The 18841-nt window shown below is 41.1% G+C and overlaps 1 protein-coding gene across 1 annotated transcript in view; it reads left to right on the forward strand.

Moving 5' to 3' along the window:
- Positions 1-8126: 8126 nt before the first annotated feature.
- LOC122739363 (tumor necrosis factor receptor superfamily member 23-like) overlaps positions 8127-18841 on the forward strand; it is a 46467-nt gene continuing 35752 nt past the window's right edge. The window contains 1 exon segment of the mRNA XM_043981128.1: positions 8127-8186. Coding sequence (XP_043837063.1) covers positions 8127-8186 — 60 coding nt within the window.

The following is an 18841-nucleotide window of genomic DNA, read 5'->3' on the forward strand; positions in this document are numbered from 1 at the left end:
CCCTACTCCATAGCGGAATGCGAGAAGGGACAACAACTTACATCAACAGCCTAAAAGCGAGCAGACGCAGAGGTAGCTGGAATGGGTGTAGAAGGAGATGAGTATGAGGATCTCCCAAGCAAAGTCGAAAGCACAAACGTCTTGTGGGAAGATCAGAGGCCTTTGGGCAACCCTGAGCCATCGGCGCCCCGGCAGAGCCTGCTGTCTCAGGGATGAGGTTCCAGAGAGGCAGGAAAGAGCGGGCCAGCTTTGAAAACTTTCTCAGCTAGCCGTATACCCGAGAATCTTAGCCCACTCCCCTCCATCTCCTTACACACGCATGTACAAACACAGGCATACACACTCAGCCGCAGCTACTTCGACATACTCAGACACACTCTCGCGTGTTCCCAAAGACATTCGTACTCCCCCCACCCCCACCCTCCACAAACCCGCACGCTCCTACAGATACAAACACACATTTGCACAGGGGCAGATTTATGCGCAGCCCCCTTCCCCCACTCCCCACCTCGAGCAGGCCCCGACACAGCAGTGAGTGCAGCTGCAGACCACGCCCTGCAGCCGTGCCTAATCCAGAGGTTTTACACAGTTTCCTCAGAATCAGTGAAGCTTTCTGGTTCCAGGACGCGCTGCCAGCCGTCCCTGCCGGGACATGGACTGACTAGGCTATTACCTTTGGGGCCCTGCGCGGGCCAGCCTAGTTCAACCGGGGCGGGGTGTGGGGGAGAGCCCACGAGACCCAGCTGTCTTGCCACCTCAGCTCTGTCTGTCCCTCTCACCACCCTTCCTCGGCACCTGCCTGGATTAGAGAGCCCTAGACAGCTGTGCTTCCCACCCACTGGGCGAGGGCGGGGTTCTTACCCTTGCGGGTATTCTTCAGTTAAAGAAGGGAATTTGGAGGGAAAAAATATTTTGCTCATACCCTTTCCCCTCCTTATCCTGAGTCATTATCCCGAAGGTGTCTTTCTTTGGAGACTAAAGAAACCTCCTCGTGTGTCCTTCTCTAAAGTTTAGAAAGGAGAGGGGCACACAAAAAGACTACACCAGAGACAAAGAACATTAAGATTATCACTTAATACATTCGATGCAATATATAACATATGCATAAACTTTACACTCGTCTGCTCGCTGGTGGCATTGACTTTACGATCCAGGGCTTTGATTACGCACCAGGGCAAAGCTCGTTTTTCTGTCCCTGACAAGTGACTATTAGCAAGGATGTGATAATGTGCTTTAATATGATGATAATTGTCTTGTTCCGCTAGTTTCGATGCTACATGACCGTCCTTCTCCTCAATCGTGTACGCTTTCTTTCGGTATAACCTTTCAATGTCTACATAGTTTCACTACGCTGTATAAAAATAAACTTAGACGAGCCTCAGACGAGGCTCCCTTGAGGTCCCACTTCTGTATGAGAAAGGAGAAAGTTAACCGACTGGACTTAGTATGCATTCAGTAGTTGTTCCAGAGGCTGCGACTGTCGCAGTGAGGCTCAGAAAAGTCTCTTGCCTCCAGCATCCTGGGAGGAGTGAAGACTTCTCAACTCTTAGATCTAGAAGGGACCTTCGAGGTCCCAGTTCAAAATCAGCTAGTGACATGCTTCAAACTGAAACCCTTGGGGGATTAGGATTGGGAACAAGGAGACAGAGAAACAAACATAAAGAAATGTATAGGTGGGTTCGAAATGGAGAAGGGTCAGAGGAAGGGGAGAAGACACAGAGAGAGACAGAGACTGAGAGACACCGAGAGAGAAAGAGACGAGAAGAGAGGGCAAGGGAGAAGGAGGGGAAGGGGACGGCAGGGGGAGAAGAAGAAGGAGAAGAGAAAAGAGGAGGTGAAAAAAGAGAGAGGATATGAGAAAGAGGAGGAAAAGAGAATGAGAGGGACAGAAAGACAGAGAGACAGAGAGAAAATTTGTTGTTTCCTGAGCCTCACGCCCTCTCCCCACTGCCACCCCGACTCTTCACCTCAAACCAACTCCAACCTTAGCTCCGACCATAGCGCAAGGCTGTGAATCTGTGCCGCATTTGAGTCAGTTCGGGAAAGAGAGCTGTGGCCGACAGGGACTAAGTCCAAATGGTTGAGAGGTCAGTGGGCACTTATGGAAGTCGTGGGGTCCCGAGTGGAGGTGTGGCAACCTGGATTTAAATCTCAGAGTTTTCTTTGCCTCTGTGCAAATGTTTATCTCTTAATTAAACTAGTGATCCTCAGGAACTCCCGGCAAGAGCAATTTCCACTATATTCGGCCTCTGTGTCCAGCCAGGTGTCCAATCTTCCAGTTCTGCCCGGGTCTCGGGTCCAGACCCCCGACTGCGTTTTTCCTCAGGCAAGTTATAAAGGGATATTGTAGGAGAATAGAAAGGCTGCTGAGACCAGCATCCTTGACATCCTTCCCTTTCCTTAAGGTTGCTCTTTTCTACTGCTTCATTTCCAAATCGTCTCCAGAAGCCTCTTACCTCCAGGACCCGGGAAGCTCTGCCAGATGTTCCAAACTGTCAAGACTCTAGGTTCAAATCTTCGCTCCGCTCTGCGTCTTACAGAATGACCTTGAGCGTGTAACTTTCCCTAAATCCCAGTTCTCTCTTCTGTAAAATGAGGGGACTGGACCTGATGAACTCTGACCTTACAGGAGAAATGGTGAAGTGCGTGTAGTGTTTGGATGGAGTTGGGGGAAAAAGGGAAGGCACCCCCCCCAAGAGAGGGAAAGGGAGGTAGGAGGAACAGAGTTCAGGCTCCAGGCCTCGAAAGAGGTGGGAATGGGCAGAAGTAGATTTTGTTATTTCGTTTCGGAGACATTTTCAGAAATAGCTTTCTGAGGATGCGTTCGCTAACACTGGGATTCAGGCCGTAGGAAAATCCCGATTGATCCCGCAGGAAGCATGACGTTGCTGTGGGGGTGGAATTCCCACGAGGCGAGACCTCTAACATTTCGTTTCTCTTCTTTACCCGAGCAGCAATGAGCTGGGGTTGCCTCGAGTCGCCAGGTTAAGTAGAGATTCGGCCTCATCGTGAATCCGTGTCTTCAGGTCCTGGCCTAGCGCTGAGGTCGGCTCTCTGCCCAAATGCTCCTTCCCCCTTACCTCGCCCCCCCTCCCCCGGACTCCAGACGCTCAACCAGTCACATACCCTTTGCGGGTCAGTGTACCCTGTCTAGTATAGATTTCCCTGGAGTCGGAATACTATCTGAAGGCAGGGAAGGTTTTGCTGCTCCAAGAGCTTGCAGGGCACAAATTAGTTGGGGATGTAGGAAACTGCGTTAGGGAACTGACCGGCAAAGAGTGGGAAGGAGCAAGCGTGGCAAAGGAACAAAGGGTGAGTTTCTAATTGGACTTTAAAAAATGTTATTACTGTGCTTCTTGCAGTCAAAATATAGAACCATTAATGATTAAATCTGGAAGTTACCGGGGACTTCTTTTCCTCACCCTCTCTCTTAGAAAGATGACAAACAAGTTTGAGTGAGGCAAATGACTTGTCCAAGACCACAGGCGTAGAGTCCAGTTCCCTCACTCCTAGTTCAGGGCTGACTCCACTATAGCTTTGCTCCCCAGAGTCAGCCTAGGCTCACGTGTGCCACCCAGAGTCCAGACTAGGAGAAATCAAAGTAGTCAACTGCCTCGGGTGAAATTAGCATGGAGATTTGGGGTGGGGTGGGGGAGACAAGAAGAAGACACCTTTAAATATAATTTTGTATAAGTGCACATTGTTTAAATGGAGAAAAGTTCTCTGCAGGCCCCGAGAGTATTTTGTGCTGCCAATTCTCCTGCGTTATCGAAGATTTCAAAGCCTTTTTTGGCTAGTCACACCTAAGGAGGCACAATTTTCTTACCTGACCTAGAGCGCATAAATAAATGCCAATCTGATCCCGAACTCCAGCGCCATTTTCTTTCCTCTCCAACCAAGTCTTGTGACTGTGATACAGTTAGCTCAAATCCCATAATTGGAATTTAAAAAAGGGGGGGGGGAGCAGTAGGGAAAGACGGTTGCTAATCCCCGGCCGGCCCAGAAAATGAATGAGCTCTGGTTACAGTATTTGGAAATGCTAAGAAAAACAAGTTCTGGACCTGATTGATGCTAATCCTTGAGTGGAGACTATAGGCAAATCAATTCTTTGAGACTCAGTTTCCTCGTCTGTTTAAAAAGAAACCTGATTATAACCTCAAAGAGTTGTTTTAAGGAAATCATTGTTAAACGTCAAAGAGCCTGTGTGAATATGAAAAAAGCCCCCTGCCCCCTTTTTTAAAGGGACCTGTGATTTCATTGGTATGGGGGACGCTCTAATAAGAAATTCCCTAATCCGAAGGAGGGCAACACCTGCTTTGCAATTTAAGACGTGTACCTGGAGAACTGAGAGTTAAGCGGTCACTTAAGCCAATTTAGGTCAGAGAAAGGATTTGACCCAGCCCAGTCCCAAACTGAGGCTGGCTCTGCTATTCGCTGGGCTACACTGCCTCTTCCAGGAAAGTAGGGGGATGCATTTCCGTCGTCTATAGTTTTAATTACTCAATGTTGAGTTCTTTTCATTTACATTATTGTAGTCGTCTTTCATATTGAGACAAGCTTGCTATAGTAAACTGAGAATTGTCCTCGGAGTAGAATCTGGGTTCAAACCCTGCCTCCCACACATACGATCTGTGTGACCTCGGGGCAAAGCACAATCTCTCTCTCTCTCTCTCTCTCTCTCTCTCTCTCTCTCTCTCTCTCTCTCTCTCTCTCTCTCTCTCTCTCTCTCTCTCTCTCTCTCTCTCTCTCTCTCTCCCCTTCTCCGGCTCCCGACAACTCTCTAAGACTTTCAATTGTAAAACACATTTGCACTGGTAGAGTTTCTTTACCCAGAATTGATGAAAGTTTAAGGTCTGGATAATAGATAGATGATAGATGGATAGATAGATAGATAGTCTCAATTTTCCCTAATTTGTGTGTGATCGGCCTTGAACTTTATAAAACTAGGATGGATTAATCCGGAGACCTCAGACGGGGCAGTGGGGACTTCCTCTAAAAATGGAAACATCACCCCTCCCCCAGACACCCATGAGCCAGGGATGGACCGGAGCATCGACATCTACATCAGTCATTCAAGCAAAATCAGGTGAAAGGTGACGTGAACGGACTAACGCAGAAGACTGGACAGAATTCTCCGAGTGTCTTCCAATATAGAGCTATATCCCGGCTTTGAAACAGGCAGCTCTGCGCTCCAACTGCTGCATAGCCAAGTGTCCCAGAATGAGCGGATGAGCTTGGACATAAGACCGAAGGCAAGGGTGAGGAGAAAGGACCATTGGCTGCACTTGCTCTCCTTTCTTCCCCAAGTTGGTGTAAATTAGCTGGAGACTAGTCAGATTTTTCTGTTTCCCAGGTGGAAAATGTTGTAGGCTAGGGCTCCCTGGACCTCTCTGAAAAAGACCACGATGATAATGTTAACTGCCTTTACCACCCTGCCACCCTCCCATTTTTTTCTCCCTCCTCTCCCCCCTCACCCCCCCCCCCCCAGCATCAGATAGTGATTCAGAGAAAACCTTCACTCTCATCCTGGGACGAAATCATTTGAGAAGCCAAAGAGAGTTTATAGGTTTTATTATTTAAACGCTAGAAATAGCATTATAGATGACCAGAACTGCAAGGGACCTAGTAGTCCGACCTTTCTGTTTCACATTTGAGGAAACTGAGGTCCAGATAGATTTGTTATTTGTTCAAAGGTGCAATTGCTAGGATTAGAACCTACCTCTCCCTCATTCCAGCGGGTTCTTCCAACTGTCCCTACAGCCTTCCCTATACAGACCGAGGACCTTGCTCTTAGGGCGCACGGGAAACACCACAAATGCTGTGTGACAAGCATCTATTTTCCCCAAAGCTAAGCTCCAAGAGAAAGTCATGAACACAGCCCATAGTTGGGTGATTGCTGGATGTGACTGTCAACCGAGGTGAAGCGTTAAATTAAGCATGATCCACCTTTGGAAAAGGAAGAATGGAGGCATTGGTTTGCCGCGATCTTCCGCATTTCCTATAAATGATAAGGTCCTCCAGACGATTCAATGTCCGAATAACGGTTTACTTATCCTATTAAGTCCTGAAACATTGCAGAACTCTCTACTGAGAACCACTTACAGAATCACTCACAGGCGTGCGTCCTCACCAACCAAACAAGGAAAAGCGTCAATGACTGTTGTTGAGATTATGATCGGTTGGATGAACGACCTGTTGAACTTGTTGTCCATCAATTTATGCATATATATGCACACGAATGCATGTATTTTGTGAATATACACGTGCGTGTCCTTCTATATATAAACATTGTATATGCGTGTGCGTACTACACTACAAATGGACAATGAACTGACCCAAAATTAAGGAGGAGGAGGAGGAGGAAAAGAAGAGTGGGCGCTGGGTTGCCATTGAATAATTGCTGGTTTCTTTTAAGGACTCGACCTTTTACCGGAAACAAATACCCATCTTTTTTTTTAACGGACATAGCCTCTTTAATAACATCTTCAAGTAGTACAGTAACACAAATAATTATGCAAAGGAACAGGCTTCCATGAGAAGTCAGGATGGCTCCTTGGGGCGGAGGTGTTGATTACTTTTTTCTTCATACCGCAACGCTCCTCTCACCAGTGGGAGACAAAAGAAGAAAGTGGTCGGCGGGAAAAGTTACTGAATTAGTGACACTGAGTGGGGTAGGAAGAGGAAACAAAGTGCCTGGGGACTGGGGACTAGACTCTGGGCTTCGCAATCCACAGATGCTGTTTCTCACTCAGCTCTCCACAATACTTGATCTTAAAGGCTTACCTTTCAAACATCAATGTTGTGCCAATTGTCATTTCATGGCGTTGAGTTATCCAATATCGTATATTCCTAAGAATTCACCTTTTGGGTCAGTCAAAGAACAATGGACAGGGGCATAGAGGGTTCCAGTAGGGAGTTTGGTGCAGTAGGATCAACGATGAATTTTACTCCAGAGTACTTAAGTTCGAATCCTGACTTATTCACTTAGACTCTGAGCCTCAGTTTCCTCCCCTGTAAAATGAAGGAAGGAGGAAGTGAACTAGATGAGCTCCGAGGTCCCTTCCAGCTTTAAATCGATGTTCCTAAGACATCACTGTACCGAGCTGCAGCAAGAGAAAACGCATAAAGGATGAAGCTATGACTGAAAGAGGATATAGGTGGATTGTGTAGAGAGAGCCAGGCAAAACTAGTGGACGGTCTGAATGCTTCCCGAAAGTATCCCCGAAATAACCAGAGATCTGGGTAACAGCCCCAGCTCGTTGGGGCTGTGAAAATTATTCCCTGGATAAGAGCGAGCTTATGGCTAGGTGGCTATCTGCATCAGTGAAGGGACTATTCGTATTACAGATATACCAGAACTATTGACGTATTTCGGCAAGTCCTGGTCAGACATTGTGGAGTAGCAAGAGGAGCAATGGAAAACCTGAGAACGAATTCCGACTCTGCCATTTACTAGACCTAAAGCCCTTAGGTAGTAAGAAATGTCACTTCTGTGAGGCTCACTTCCCCACATCCCTAGGTCGGAATAGAGATGCTCGTAGTCCCTCCCTTCCACTGTTGTGTCGACCAAAGCCCCTCAATGTACTATGAAAACGTGACCTTGCTAGTCTTCTGGTTACTGCTTTGCAGGGAAGAGTCTTAAACAGAGGGTGTGGGTAACACAAGGTAAGGGCTATTGCGAAAGTTTAAAACGGCCTCTTCCCCTGGGCTGGCTGGGTGTGAGGACTGCAATCCCAGCTCCTCCTTGAACCCGCAGGAGTCCAGGGCCTTAAAGTCGCGGTCCCGCTCCCTCAGCGCCCTCTGGCCATCTTGGGGGGAGCGCGTAAAGCTCCCTTCAGCCCTTCAGCTCAGCTCCCTCAGCAGGCTCCATCAGGAAGAGACTCCCCGCAACAGAGCCCCGAGGCCTCTGCCAGAAGGAACTTCGTTGGCCATTCCCCTCTCTCTATCCAACTAAGATCTTTATTCCTCTTTTCTCTTCCAGCAGCTCCAGGAATACTTCTCAGGGTTCTGTAAGAACTGTCAAAAGTGGGATGGGGGGAGGAGAGGGGAGGTGCGAGCCACAGCCCTCTCTGCCTTGGGCGGTGAGATAGAGAACGAGAAGACGTGGCTTTTAGGGGTTAGCAGCCATGAAACGCCTTGGGGAAGTAGGTGACAAAGAGCGTGACCACGAGCGAGACCAAAGCTCGGTAAGAGCAAGGGCTGTTCTTTGTTTTATTTTTGTATCTCCAGCGCCTAATAGCGTCGGCGCTTAGAAGGAGGAATGCAGGAGGAGGGAAAGCAGGGACACTGGAAGGAGTAATGTTGGGCAAGTCTCTTCCTCTCTGGACCTATTTCCTAGCCTGGAAAAGAAGGGAGTTATACTAAATGACCCCTAAAGTCCCTTGTAATACTAAATCTATGATCCCGTGACCTTCGGTGAGTTATCGAACCCATCCTGGCCTCAGTTAACATATCTTCTAGTTAGAGAGCTTGGTTGTATTGGATGATGCATGCCCAAGGTCCCTTCCAGATATAAATAGTTTAACTATCCTCTCTATTCTCGCTAACAGTTTAAGGAGGTGGCTTTGTAAATTTCCCCATCATCTGAACTGGTGAGGTCCTTGCTTCAGCAGAGGCGGGGGAGAGCAGGCAGTGGGCGAAACGTTTACCCTAAAGCAAAGCAGGGATGCAGAAGAAATGAATCATCTACGTTTGTCACAGAGAGATGCTTTTAAATAAAGGATAAAGTCAGGATAAGAAAAAGGAACTAAATAAGTAGGACCCCGGAGCACAGGTATTTTGGAACTGAAAGAAGTTGTCATATAAGAGATAGAGAATAGCATGTAGGTGGTGATGTGGTGGAAATAACATTAAATTTAGAATGGAATACAAATTCCTTGACCGCAGAAATGCCCCCCCCCCTTTGTATCACTATTGCCTGGTACTTTGTTGGTGATTGATAGTAGATGAGGCACTTAATAAATGTTTATTAAATTTTATTGGAATTGAGAAATGGGGCTAGTTTCTAATATCATTAATGATCCTACTTTGTGTGAGCTGAACCCAGTGTTTAACCTTTATTAACCTCAGTTTCCCTATTTGTAAAATGGGGTTGACAATATTTTTAGTACCTTTGTGTAAGGGGTATTGTGAGTAATTTGTAAAACTTAAAAACACCCACACTGTGCATGTAAGTCATTGTCCACAAAAGTGTTTGTTGAAGTGAGGCAAAGGACGATGCTGGACACCATCTTAAATTCTGGGACAGCCCAGACATTTTGCTGGGACCTCACCTAAAAAGTAGAATTCACCTTAAGAAAAACCTGGCTATATGGCAGAAGAGTTTAGAGATTAAGTTTGGATCAAGTAGAGAATGAATAGAATTTCCTGAAGCAACAACTCGTAGAACACCAACAATGCTATAAAAAACTTGGCTATCAAGCAAGAGGTGTAACTTTGGGTGGAGATTTGGAATACCATTTCTTCCTTATGCTAAGACCCCAAAACATTGAAGAAAGCACTTCCCTAGCAGGCACAACACAGATAGAAACCAAGAAAAACCTTGGACCAAAAAAGGATGCAGCCTTTGTCCTGAGACCAGAAGCAGTTAGGAGATAATGAAAACTGATCAAAGAGAAAGCAGAGTTTAGAATTGGTGAAGCTAGACAGAAATACCTGTAAGCATAATAATCCTCCCCCATCCCACTTTGGTTATTTTAGTAGACTGCCCCCTACTGGACATATTTTTGTTTGTTTTTACTACAGCAAATGCATGGTAGCAATACACAAAATTTTTAATCATTGTTAATGTCCGCTTTAACTTCTGTGCACTTAACAAATTATTTTTTCAATAAACTTCTTTCCCAATAACAGTAGTATCAATAGCAATCTTGTCCCCTTAAGGTAGTACACTGAATTGTGTGAACATTTTTTTAACATCTATAATGCTAATGTATAAATTGTTCTCTTAGTTCTGTTCACTTCATTCTGCATCATTTCATGAAAGTCATACCAGTTTCTTTTGAAATGGTTCATTTAATCATTTTTATGGAATAATGATATCCCATTATGCCTCAAATAAAACACAGTTTGTTTTGCCATTCTCCAATAGTACACCCCCTTAGTTTCAGTTTAAAGCTACCAATAAAATAGCTGCTTTAAATGTTTTTGCATATATTGATCTTTTTCTTAATTTCTTTTAGGCATAAGCCTAGATCTAAGTATAGGCCTAGATTTGTAACTTTGGGGGCATAATTCTAAACTGCTTTCCAAAATAGTTGAATCAATTCAGAGCTCTACTAAAAATGTATTAAGTGTGGAGGCAGCTAGGTGGAGAAGTGAATAGAACCCCTGCCTTGGATTCAGGAGGACCTGGGTTCATATTCGACCTCGGACACTTGACACTTACTAGCTGTGTGACCCTGGGCAAGTCACTTAATCTCAATTGCTTCACACAAAACAAAAAAATGCACTAGAGTGTGTGCTTTCCTGAAGCCCCTTCAATGTTTGTAACTTCCTCCTTTTGTCATCATTGACAGTCTGATAGGTGTAAGGCAGAACCTCAAGTTGCTGAAATTTACATGTGTCTGCTTATTAGAGATTGATTCTTTTTCTTGTCTTATTGCTATAACTAGTACTATGTTAAATAGAAGTGGTGATGATGGCCAACTTTGGTTTATCCCTCATTTTGCTGGAGAAACCTGTATGTAACTTTTCCTCATTATGTATGTTTGCTCTTGAATTTAGAAAGAATATTTACCATATTGAGGAAAGTTTCATTTATTCTTATGATTTCTAGAATTTTTTAAAAAATGAGTGTTGGATTTTTCCAAAGGTTTTTTCTATTGATATAAACATATATATTTTATTATTTGTATTATAAAGATAATTTATTATATTTAGTCTTCCTTATGTTGAATTAACTTTGCCACTCATAGAATATAATCTTTCTAACAAAGATTATATTTGTTAATATTTGTAGTATACTTGCTAACATTTTATTTGAATCTTTGTGTCAATATTCATTAGGTACATTATTCTGTAGTTTTCTTTCTCGACTTTCTCTCTGTGTTTAGCTATCCAGTCAATATTTATATCATAGGAAGAAATTACGAGAGTGCCTTCTTTTATTATTATTGCAAGTAATTTATGTAGTATTGGAATTAATTTTCTTTAAATGTTGGTAGACTTCAGTTGTAAATCCATCTGGGATTTGTTCCCCCTGGAAATTTATGATTTGTTTAATTTCTTTTTCTGAAGAAGGATAATTTAAAACAGTCTATGTCTTCTTTTATTAATCTGATAAAAATATTTCATACTTTTATAAATATTCATCTATTTTCTCAAAAAGAAGTTTTCAGATTTGTCAGCATATAATTGGACAAAAGCATTTCTGATAATGTGCTTTATATCCTCTTCAATTGTGTTGAGTCCTTCTTTTTAACATTTTTGATATGAACAATTTGGTTTTCTTCTTTTAAAAAAATCAGATTAGATAACTGTTATTTAGGTTTTTAGCTTTTTAAAAAGACTCACTCCTAGCTTTACTTTATCAATTACATGATCTTTTTGTTTTCAATTTTATTAGTCTGATTTTTTATTTTCAGAATAGCTATATTATTATTTGAAGAATTTTGATTTCCTGTATTTAGGTTTTCTAAATCCTGCTCAGTTCACTGATTTGTTCTTTCACCCTTTCATTGAGGAAAGCATTTAGATATATAAATTATCACCTCAAAACTACTTCATCTGTATCCCATAAGTTTTGGTATGTTGCCTTGTTATTATGATTTTCTTAAAAGACATTTTCTATTGTTTCTATAATTTGTTATTTGACCCATCAGTTATTTAGAATTATGTTATTTAGTCTCCAATTACTTTTTTATTCTTTCCTTATGAGCCTTTTATTGAATATAATTTTTATTGCATTGGTATCAGAAAAGCATGTCTTTAGCATTTCTGCTTTTCTAGATTTTTGGTGAGGTCTTTCTGTCTAAATATATGGTGAATTTTTGTAAAGGTGACAGATACAGATGAGAATTACATAAATTCCTTTCTAGTACCAGAATAGAAATAACCATTAGATTATTTCTATTATATTAATCACCAGAAAATATCATCCCTAATTTTTCTTAAATTCTATTCGGGTCCTTAACTTCTTTCTTGTTTATATTTTGGTTAGGTTTCTCTAGGTTGAAAGGCATACAATAAAGTCCTCCACTATTATAGTTTTACTATTTCTCTTTCTAATTTGATTAACTTTTCCTTTAATTATTTAGAAGCCATGCTATTAAATTCATCTATGTTAAATAATGATTTTGACTTGTTATCTATTGTGCCTTTAAGCATAATGTAATTTTCCTGCATATCTTTTCATCATGTGTATATTTACATAGCCTTATTTGAAATCATGATTGATGTATCTGCTTTTCTTGAATTCAGTTGGTGCATAATACATTTTTCCAGTCTTTCATTTTAATTCTATGTGAATCTTTGTATTTCAAGTGTGTTTTTGTAAGTAAAGTATCATCAGATTCTACTTTCTGATCCACTCTGTTATCTTCTTCCATTTTATAGGTGAATTCATTCTGTTCACATTCAGTTACAGTTGTTAATTGTTTATTTCCATCCATCCTGTCCTTCCCCTCTCCCTCTGTTTGCTCCCACTTCCCTCTTTACAGATAATAAGGTGGTAGAAGAGAGGAAATTTTGACATGTATGCTCTTGTAAGTGAAATAGCTTGTTTCCTTATGCCATGATAATGCTCAGACCTGAATAAACTTTTAAGAAAAAGCTAATGTCCCTCTGAAAAATAGTCCCACCAATGAAGTTTCCATATTAAATTACAGAATCCTAATCCATTCAATTGAATTAATTTCAACAAATATTCATTAATGTGGCAGTTAGGTGGTACAGTAAGTGAAGCACTGGACCTGGAGCACAGTGCCTGGCATGTAGTGAGGACTATATAAATGTTGTCAATGATGATGAAAATGAAGAAGGAGGAGACGGAGATGATGATGCTTACTTTCTGTAGAGTACTGTGCTAGGTGCTTAAGAAGATACAAAGTTTAGACAGTACATCAATACCGACATATTGGCAAGTCAATAGCAAGGTAGACAAAGACAGATAGATATAAATATCCATTATACACAATGATGTTGAGTAATCTAACTTCATTGTTGCAGGGAATAGACATAGCTCAATGCTTTAGATACTTGTAATTCTGCAACTTTCAATTCAACAAATTTAGCTCAGTACTTTACTGAATCCATAAATAGCTTAACCTAAAGCTATGGGGAACATACTAGAACATACATAGCTCAAATCCAAATACAGTGATGCATCACTGACTGCCTCTTGTGCCTCTCAAATTAGACGTCTTGTAGGCATTTTAAACTCAGCAAGTTCAGAATAGAACTCATTATCTTTTTCTCTAAGCCCTCCCTGCTTTCCAACTTCCCTACTGCTGTTGAGGGCATCACCATACTACCAGTCACCCAAACTCCCATCCTCAGTATCATCCTTGACTCTTCATTCTTACCCCCACATATTCAATCTGTTGCCAAATCCTGTTTCAGTCTTCACACTATCTCCTCTGTATATTTCAAACTCTCCATGAGGCAGCTAGGTGGCATAGTGGATAGAGCACTGGCCCTGATGTTGGGAGGACCTGAGTTCAAATCTCACCCCAGACACTTAATTAACTGTGTGACCCTGGGTAAGTCACTTAATCCCAATTGCCTCAAACATCCATCTCCAGTCATCCTGATATATATGTTGCCAATGGACCCAAGTGACTATGGAGAAGAGAGTGTGGTTGGTGACCTTGCACAGCCCTCTGTCACGTCATGACATCACTTCCCAATGTCATAGTCCTCTGAGAATGAAGGACAAACAACAACCACAATATTTCCATTCACACAGCCAAAGCTCTAGTTCAGGTCCTCATCAACTCTTGCCCGAACAGTGCAATAGCTTTCTAACTGGTCTTTCTGCCTCAAGACTCTTTCCAGTCCAATTCATCCTCCATTCAGCTGACAAGGTGATTTATCCAAAGCATCAATCTGACCATGTCATCTGATTGTTTAATGAGTCCAGTGTCTCCCTATTACCTCAAAGATCAAATATAACTCTTCTGGCATTTAATGCACTCCATAACCTATCCCTTACTGACCTGCTGACAGATACTCTAACCTCTATCTGTTGTCTAATTTGCACTAACTATCCCCTGAGCCTGCAATACTCTGCCTCATCAGATTTGACTTTTTGGTTCCCTGACTTCCTTCAGTGCTCAGATCAATGCAACCTTCTGCAGGAGTTATCCCAGCAGCTAGTTCCTTCCTATCTCAGACTACCTCCCACCTATTCTGCATATATCTTTTTTCTACCTAGTTATTTATGTAATGGGGCAACTGCCAATGGGGGCTCAGTCCTTAGATGATGCAAAGTATGCTCTGCTTGCTAAAATTCAATTGGAGGCTTAAAGAGCCTACTTCCAGAAACATGTAATAAAAGGACTCTGTCTTTCATTCTGAGCAAGTATAAGTATTCTCTGTGTGTATTTTTTGTTTATATTTATAGTGATGAATATCCTTTTAGTTGGCTGTTGAGTAAAAGTGGGGGGGGTATGCAAAAGGCACAGTGTTTCCCTCCTCAGTGACTTTCACACCAGGAGGAAGAAATGCTTTAAGTCTCTGAATGGGTGATCCCACTCTCCAATCTGATCACCATGTGACTTCAGACACGTGGGATTTTTTTCTTCTCTCTGTTGTGTTTATTCTTTGATGACACTAGGTGAATGAATATAAAAAACAGAATGACAGAACAAGCATCAGAAAGTTGGAAGCGATACCAAAGATCCAATGATAGCATCCCAGAGCAAAATCCCATAGCAGCAGCATCCAAGCCTGACGAGGCAGAGTGATGCTTAGGAGTGATCTGCTTGAACAAGCCCATCAATGAACTGACCCAACAGCTAAGACATCACGTCCCACAAGCAAAGGATCAACTCACCCATTATCTATGCCATCCCAGAAAGGAATGTGGTAAAAAAAAATATTTTGTAGCTATCACTTTGAGTCCATTCTCCCTTCGAACAGAGAGTTAGAGGGGAGAATGTGTCCTGGTTTGTTGTTGGTTTGTTTTGTTTTGTTTTGTTTTTAGAGGGTTGCTTTTTAAAACTAGATTCTTACTTTTTCTTCTTGGTAGATACCCCTTTGCATAAGCTAATAATTGGTTAAGTCGATATTAGCATTCCAATCACTAAATGATATTGAAGACACAGTAACTGATTTATTGATATGGGGAGGGGCAGGGTGGAATACATTGTATGAAGGCTTGTGAGTTATAGTACTAAAGAAAATGTATCTTCCAACCCCTCAACATTACCCTTAGAAATCTGAAGGGAGATATAACAGCCAAGCTCTAGAACTCAACCTACAACTTGCCATGGGATTTGGGGATATGAACCCAGGATCTATATGTGCACTATATTTATATGTTGTCTCAACCATTAGAATGTACATTCCTTAAGCACAGTAAATATTTTGATGGGACTTTTTGGCCATTCTTTGTACCCCAGAGCTTAGCAGAATGCTAGGTATATAGTAAGTGCTTAACAAATGCTTGTTGATTGACAAAGGACTCTTCCTATCTTCAATGTTTGTAAGCATTGTTCCTTCATTACCTCCTCTCTGCCAAAATGTCTCTCAACCATTGTTTCCAGATGGGCGATGTCTGTTTTGTTATTTATCTTTTAATATAATAGTGTCATGCATTAGTATAGTATTACACACAATGAGTCCAAGCTCCAGTTGGGTAGGATGCCTCCATCATTCTGGCAACAATCCTACTGCATTTGTCTATGGATGATTTGGTTCATCCTTTGACTAGTCTCATCTTGAGTTAGTTTACATTGATTCTTCATTGATGCAGTTTGTGGCTGTCTCACTCCTGTTAGTATCTGATAAATGTACTTCACTAGAGACTATGTAGTTACTGTAGTTAATAAATAACTGGGTTGTTACAAAGGACTGAAGACTCCCTATTCTTCTTCTTGGCCATTTCTTTTCCAAATCTTCGAGACAAAATATTTACAAGAATATATTATTAATTGTACATATATAACTCATATCAGATTGCTTGCTGTCTTGGGGAGGGGGGAGGGGAGGGAAGGGAGAGAGGGAGAAAAATTTTAAACTAGAAATCTTATGAAAACAAATGTTGAAAACTATTTCTACATGTAAGTGGAAAATAATAAAATACTTTTATTTTTAAAAATATAATATATCATTAAAACAAAGTGTTAAGAGGACAGTGACTTATAGGAAGGTAGAACAGATGCACCTTATTTCTGCTATTGCTAAGTAATTTGCATGGACATGATGGAAATTGAAAGGAATTTACTCATCCCAACCCATATAACCAGCATGCTGGAAGGATTACCTTAAGAGAAGCCAAACAGTAAAAAAGAAAAAAAAAAAAAAGAGACAACCTAAAAGACTATTGTTGTGTTGACTAAGTATGACTGTGGGTCTGGGTCACAAAAGAGCCAAAATAGCACTGAAATTATAGGATAGCTTTCAAAAGGGACATAAACACTTCCCTATCAGGAAAAGCAGCCTAGGAGAAATTTAGGAGAAGCAGTTCATATGATAAAGCTGTCCAGCAGGTGACATCAGAAACGTTTAGCTCAGCAGAGAACATGTTAGCGAATAGCATCAGTAGATCTATGGATACAGAAGGTTGTTCTAACTAGTGCTCAATCCCAGAACCATGAATTGTCCAGGGTGTAAGTGTTTTCCTTTCTATTTATGGTATAGAAGAGTGTGCCCTTGTTTATAATGTAGTAGGGAAAGAATTTTCCCTTTCCAAAGAAATATTACTTATTCATTTTAAACATTCTCCTCTTTTTAAAATTTGAGTTCTAAATTCTCTCCCTCTCTCCCTCACCTTCCCCACCTACTGAAAATGCATGTAATATGTGAAATCTTGTAAAACATATTTTCATATTAGCCATATTTTTTAAAGTAAGGAAAATAAAGAGAAAATATACTCCAATTTTCACTCAGAATTCATCAGTTCTCTCTCTGGAGGTAGATAGTGTTTTTAAATTACAAGTCCTTTGGAATTGTCTTGGATCATTGTATTGATCAGAATAACCAAGTTTTTCTCTTATTTTTTTCCAATTACATGTAAAAACTATTTTTAACATTAATTTTTTAAAATTTTGAGTTTCAAATCCTTTCCTTCCCTTTTTCCGCTCCCCCTTCATTGACAAGACAAGCAATTTGACAAAGGTTATATATATGCAACCATGCAAAACATATTTCCATATTAGTCATGTTGTAAAGGAAAACATAGGCAAAAAACACCCAAGAAAAATAAAATTTTAAAAGTATGCATTGATCTGCATCAGACTCCATCAGTTCTTTCTCTGGAGGTGGAAAGCATTTTTCAGCTTAATTTCTTTGAAATTATCTTGGACCACTGTATTACTGAGAATAACCAAACCATTCACAGTTGATCATTGTACAATATTGCTGTTATTGTGTACAGTGTTCTCATTTTGCAAGTAAGCAAAATGAAGGGAAGAAGTAACTTCCCTTATCCACAAATTTCACAGGTAAATTATTTCATGCTCCATCCTATTTACCCTTGGTTATCCTTTCCTCTCTCTCCTTTCACCCTATTCCTCCTCAAAAGTTTTTCATTTCTGACTACTGCCTCCCCCAATTTGACCTCCCTTCTATCAGTTCCCTCCCCTTCTCTCCTTACTTCCACTTCTTTCCATACTTCCCTTTGGGGTAAGATTGAGCTCTATATACCCCACTGAGTGTGCATGTAATTCCCTCTTTGAACCAATTCCAATGAGAGTAAGGTTCAAGTGTTGACTGCCCCTCACACCCACATCTTTATCTTCACTGTAAAAGCTTTTTCATGCCTCCTTTATGTGAGAGAATTTATCCTATTCTACCTCTCCCTTCCTGCTTCTCCCAGTGCATCCCTCTTTCTCAACCCTTAGGGGTTTTTTTATTATCCCATCATAATCAACTCATGCCTGTGTCCTCTGTCTATGTATACTCCTTCTATCTCCCTAATAATGAGAAAGTTCTTAGGAATTATAAGTATCAACTTCCCACGTAGGATTGTAAACAGTTTAAACTTATTGAATCCCTTATGATTTCTCTTCCTGTTTTCCTTTTTATAATTCTCTTGAGACTTGTATTTGAAAGTCAAATTTTCTATTTGGCTCTGGTCTTTTCATCAGGAATGCTTGAAAGTCCTCTATTTCATTATATATCCATCCCTGCCTCCCCACCCCTGAAAGATTATACTCAGTATCCCTGGGCAGGTGATTCTTTGTTGTAATCCCAGCTCCTTTGCCCTTTGGAATATCATATTCCAAGCCCTCTGATCCTTTAATGTAGAAGCTGTTAGATCTTGTGTTATCTTGACTATGGCTCCATCATATTTGAATTGTTTCCTTCTGGATGCTTGCAATATTTTTTCCTAGGCATGGGAGCTCTGGAATTTTGCTATAATATTCTTCAGAGTTTTTGTTTTGGGAAATCTTTCAGGAGATTATTTAGGTGGATAATTTCAATTTCTATTTTGCCTTCTGGTTCTAGGATATCAGGGCAGTTTTCCTTAATAATTTCTTGAAATATGATGTCTTGGCTCTTTTTTAAATTATTACTTTCATGGAACCCAATAATTCTTAAATTATCTCTCCTCTATCTATTTGCTAGGTCAGTTGTTTTTCAATGGGATATTTTACATTTTCTTTTTTTTCATTCTTTTGATTTTGCTTTGTTTCTGATGTCTCATGGAGTCATTAGCTTCTATTTGCCCAATTCT

Source organism: Dromiciops gliroides, chromosome 2 (assembly GCF_019393635.1).
Source record: "Dromiciops gliroides isolate mDroGli1 chromosome 2, mDroGli1.pri, whole genome shotgun sequence".
NCBI classification, from domain to species: Eukaryota; Metazoa; Chordata; class Mammalia; order Microbiotheria; family Microbiotheriidae; genus Dromiciops; species Dromiciops gliroides.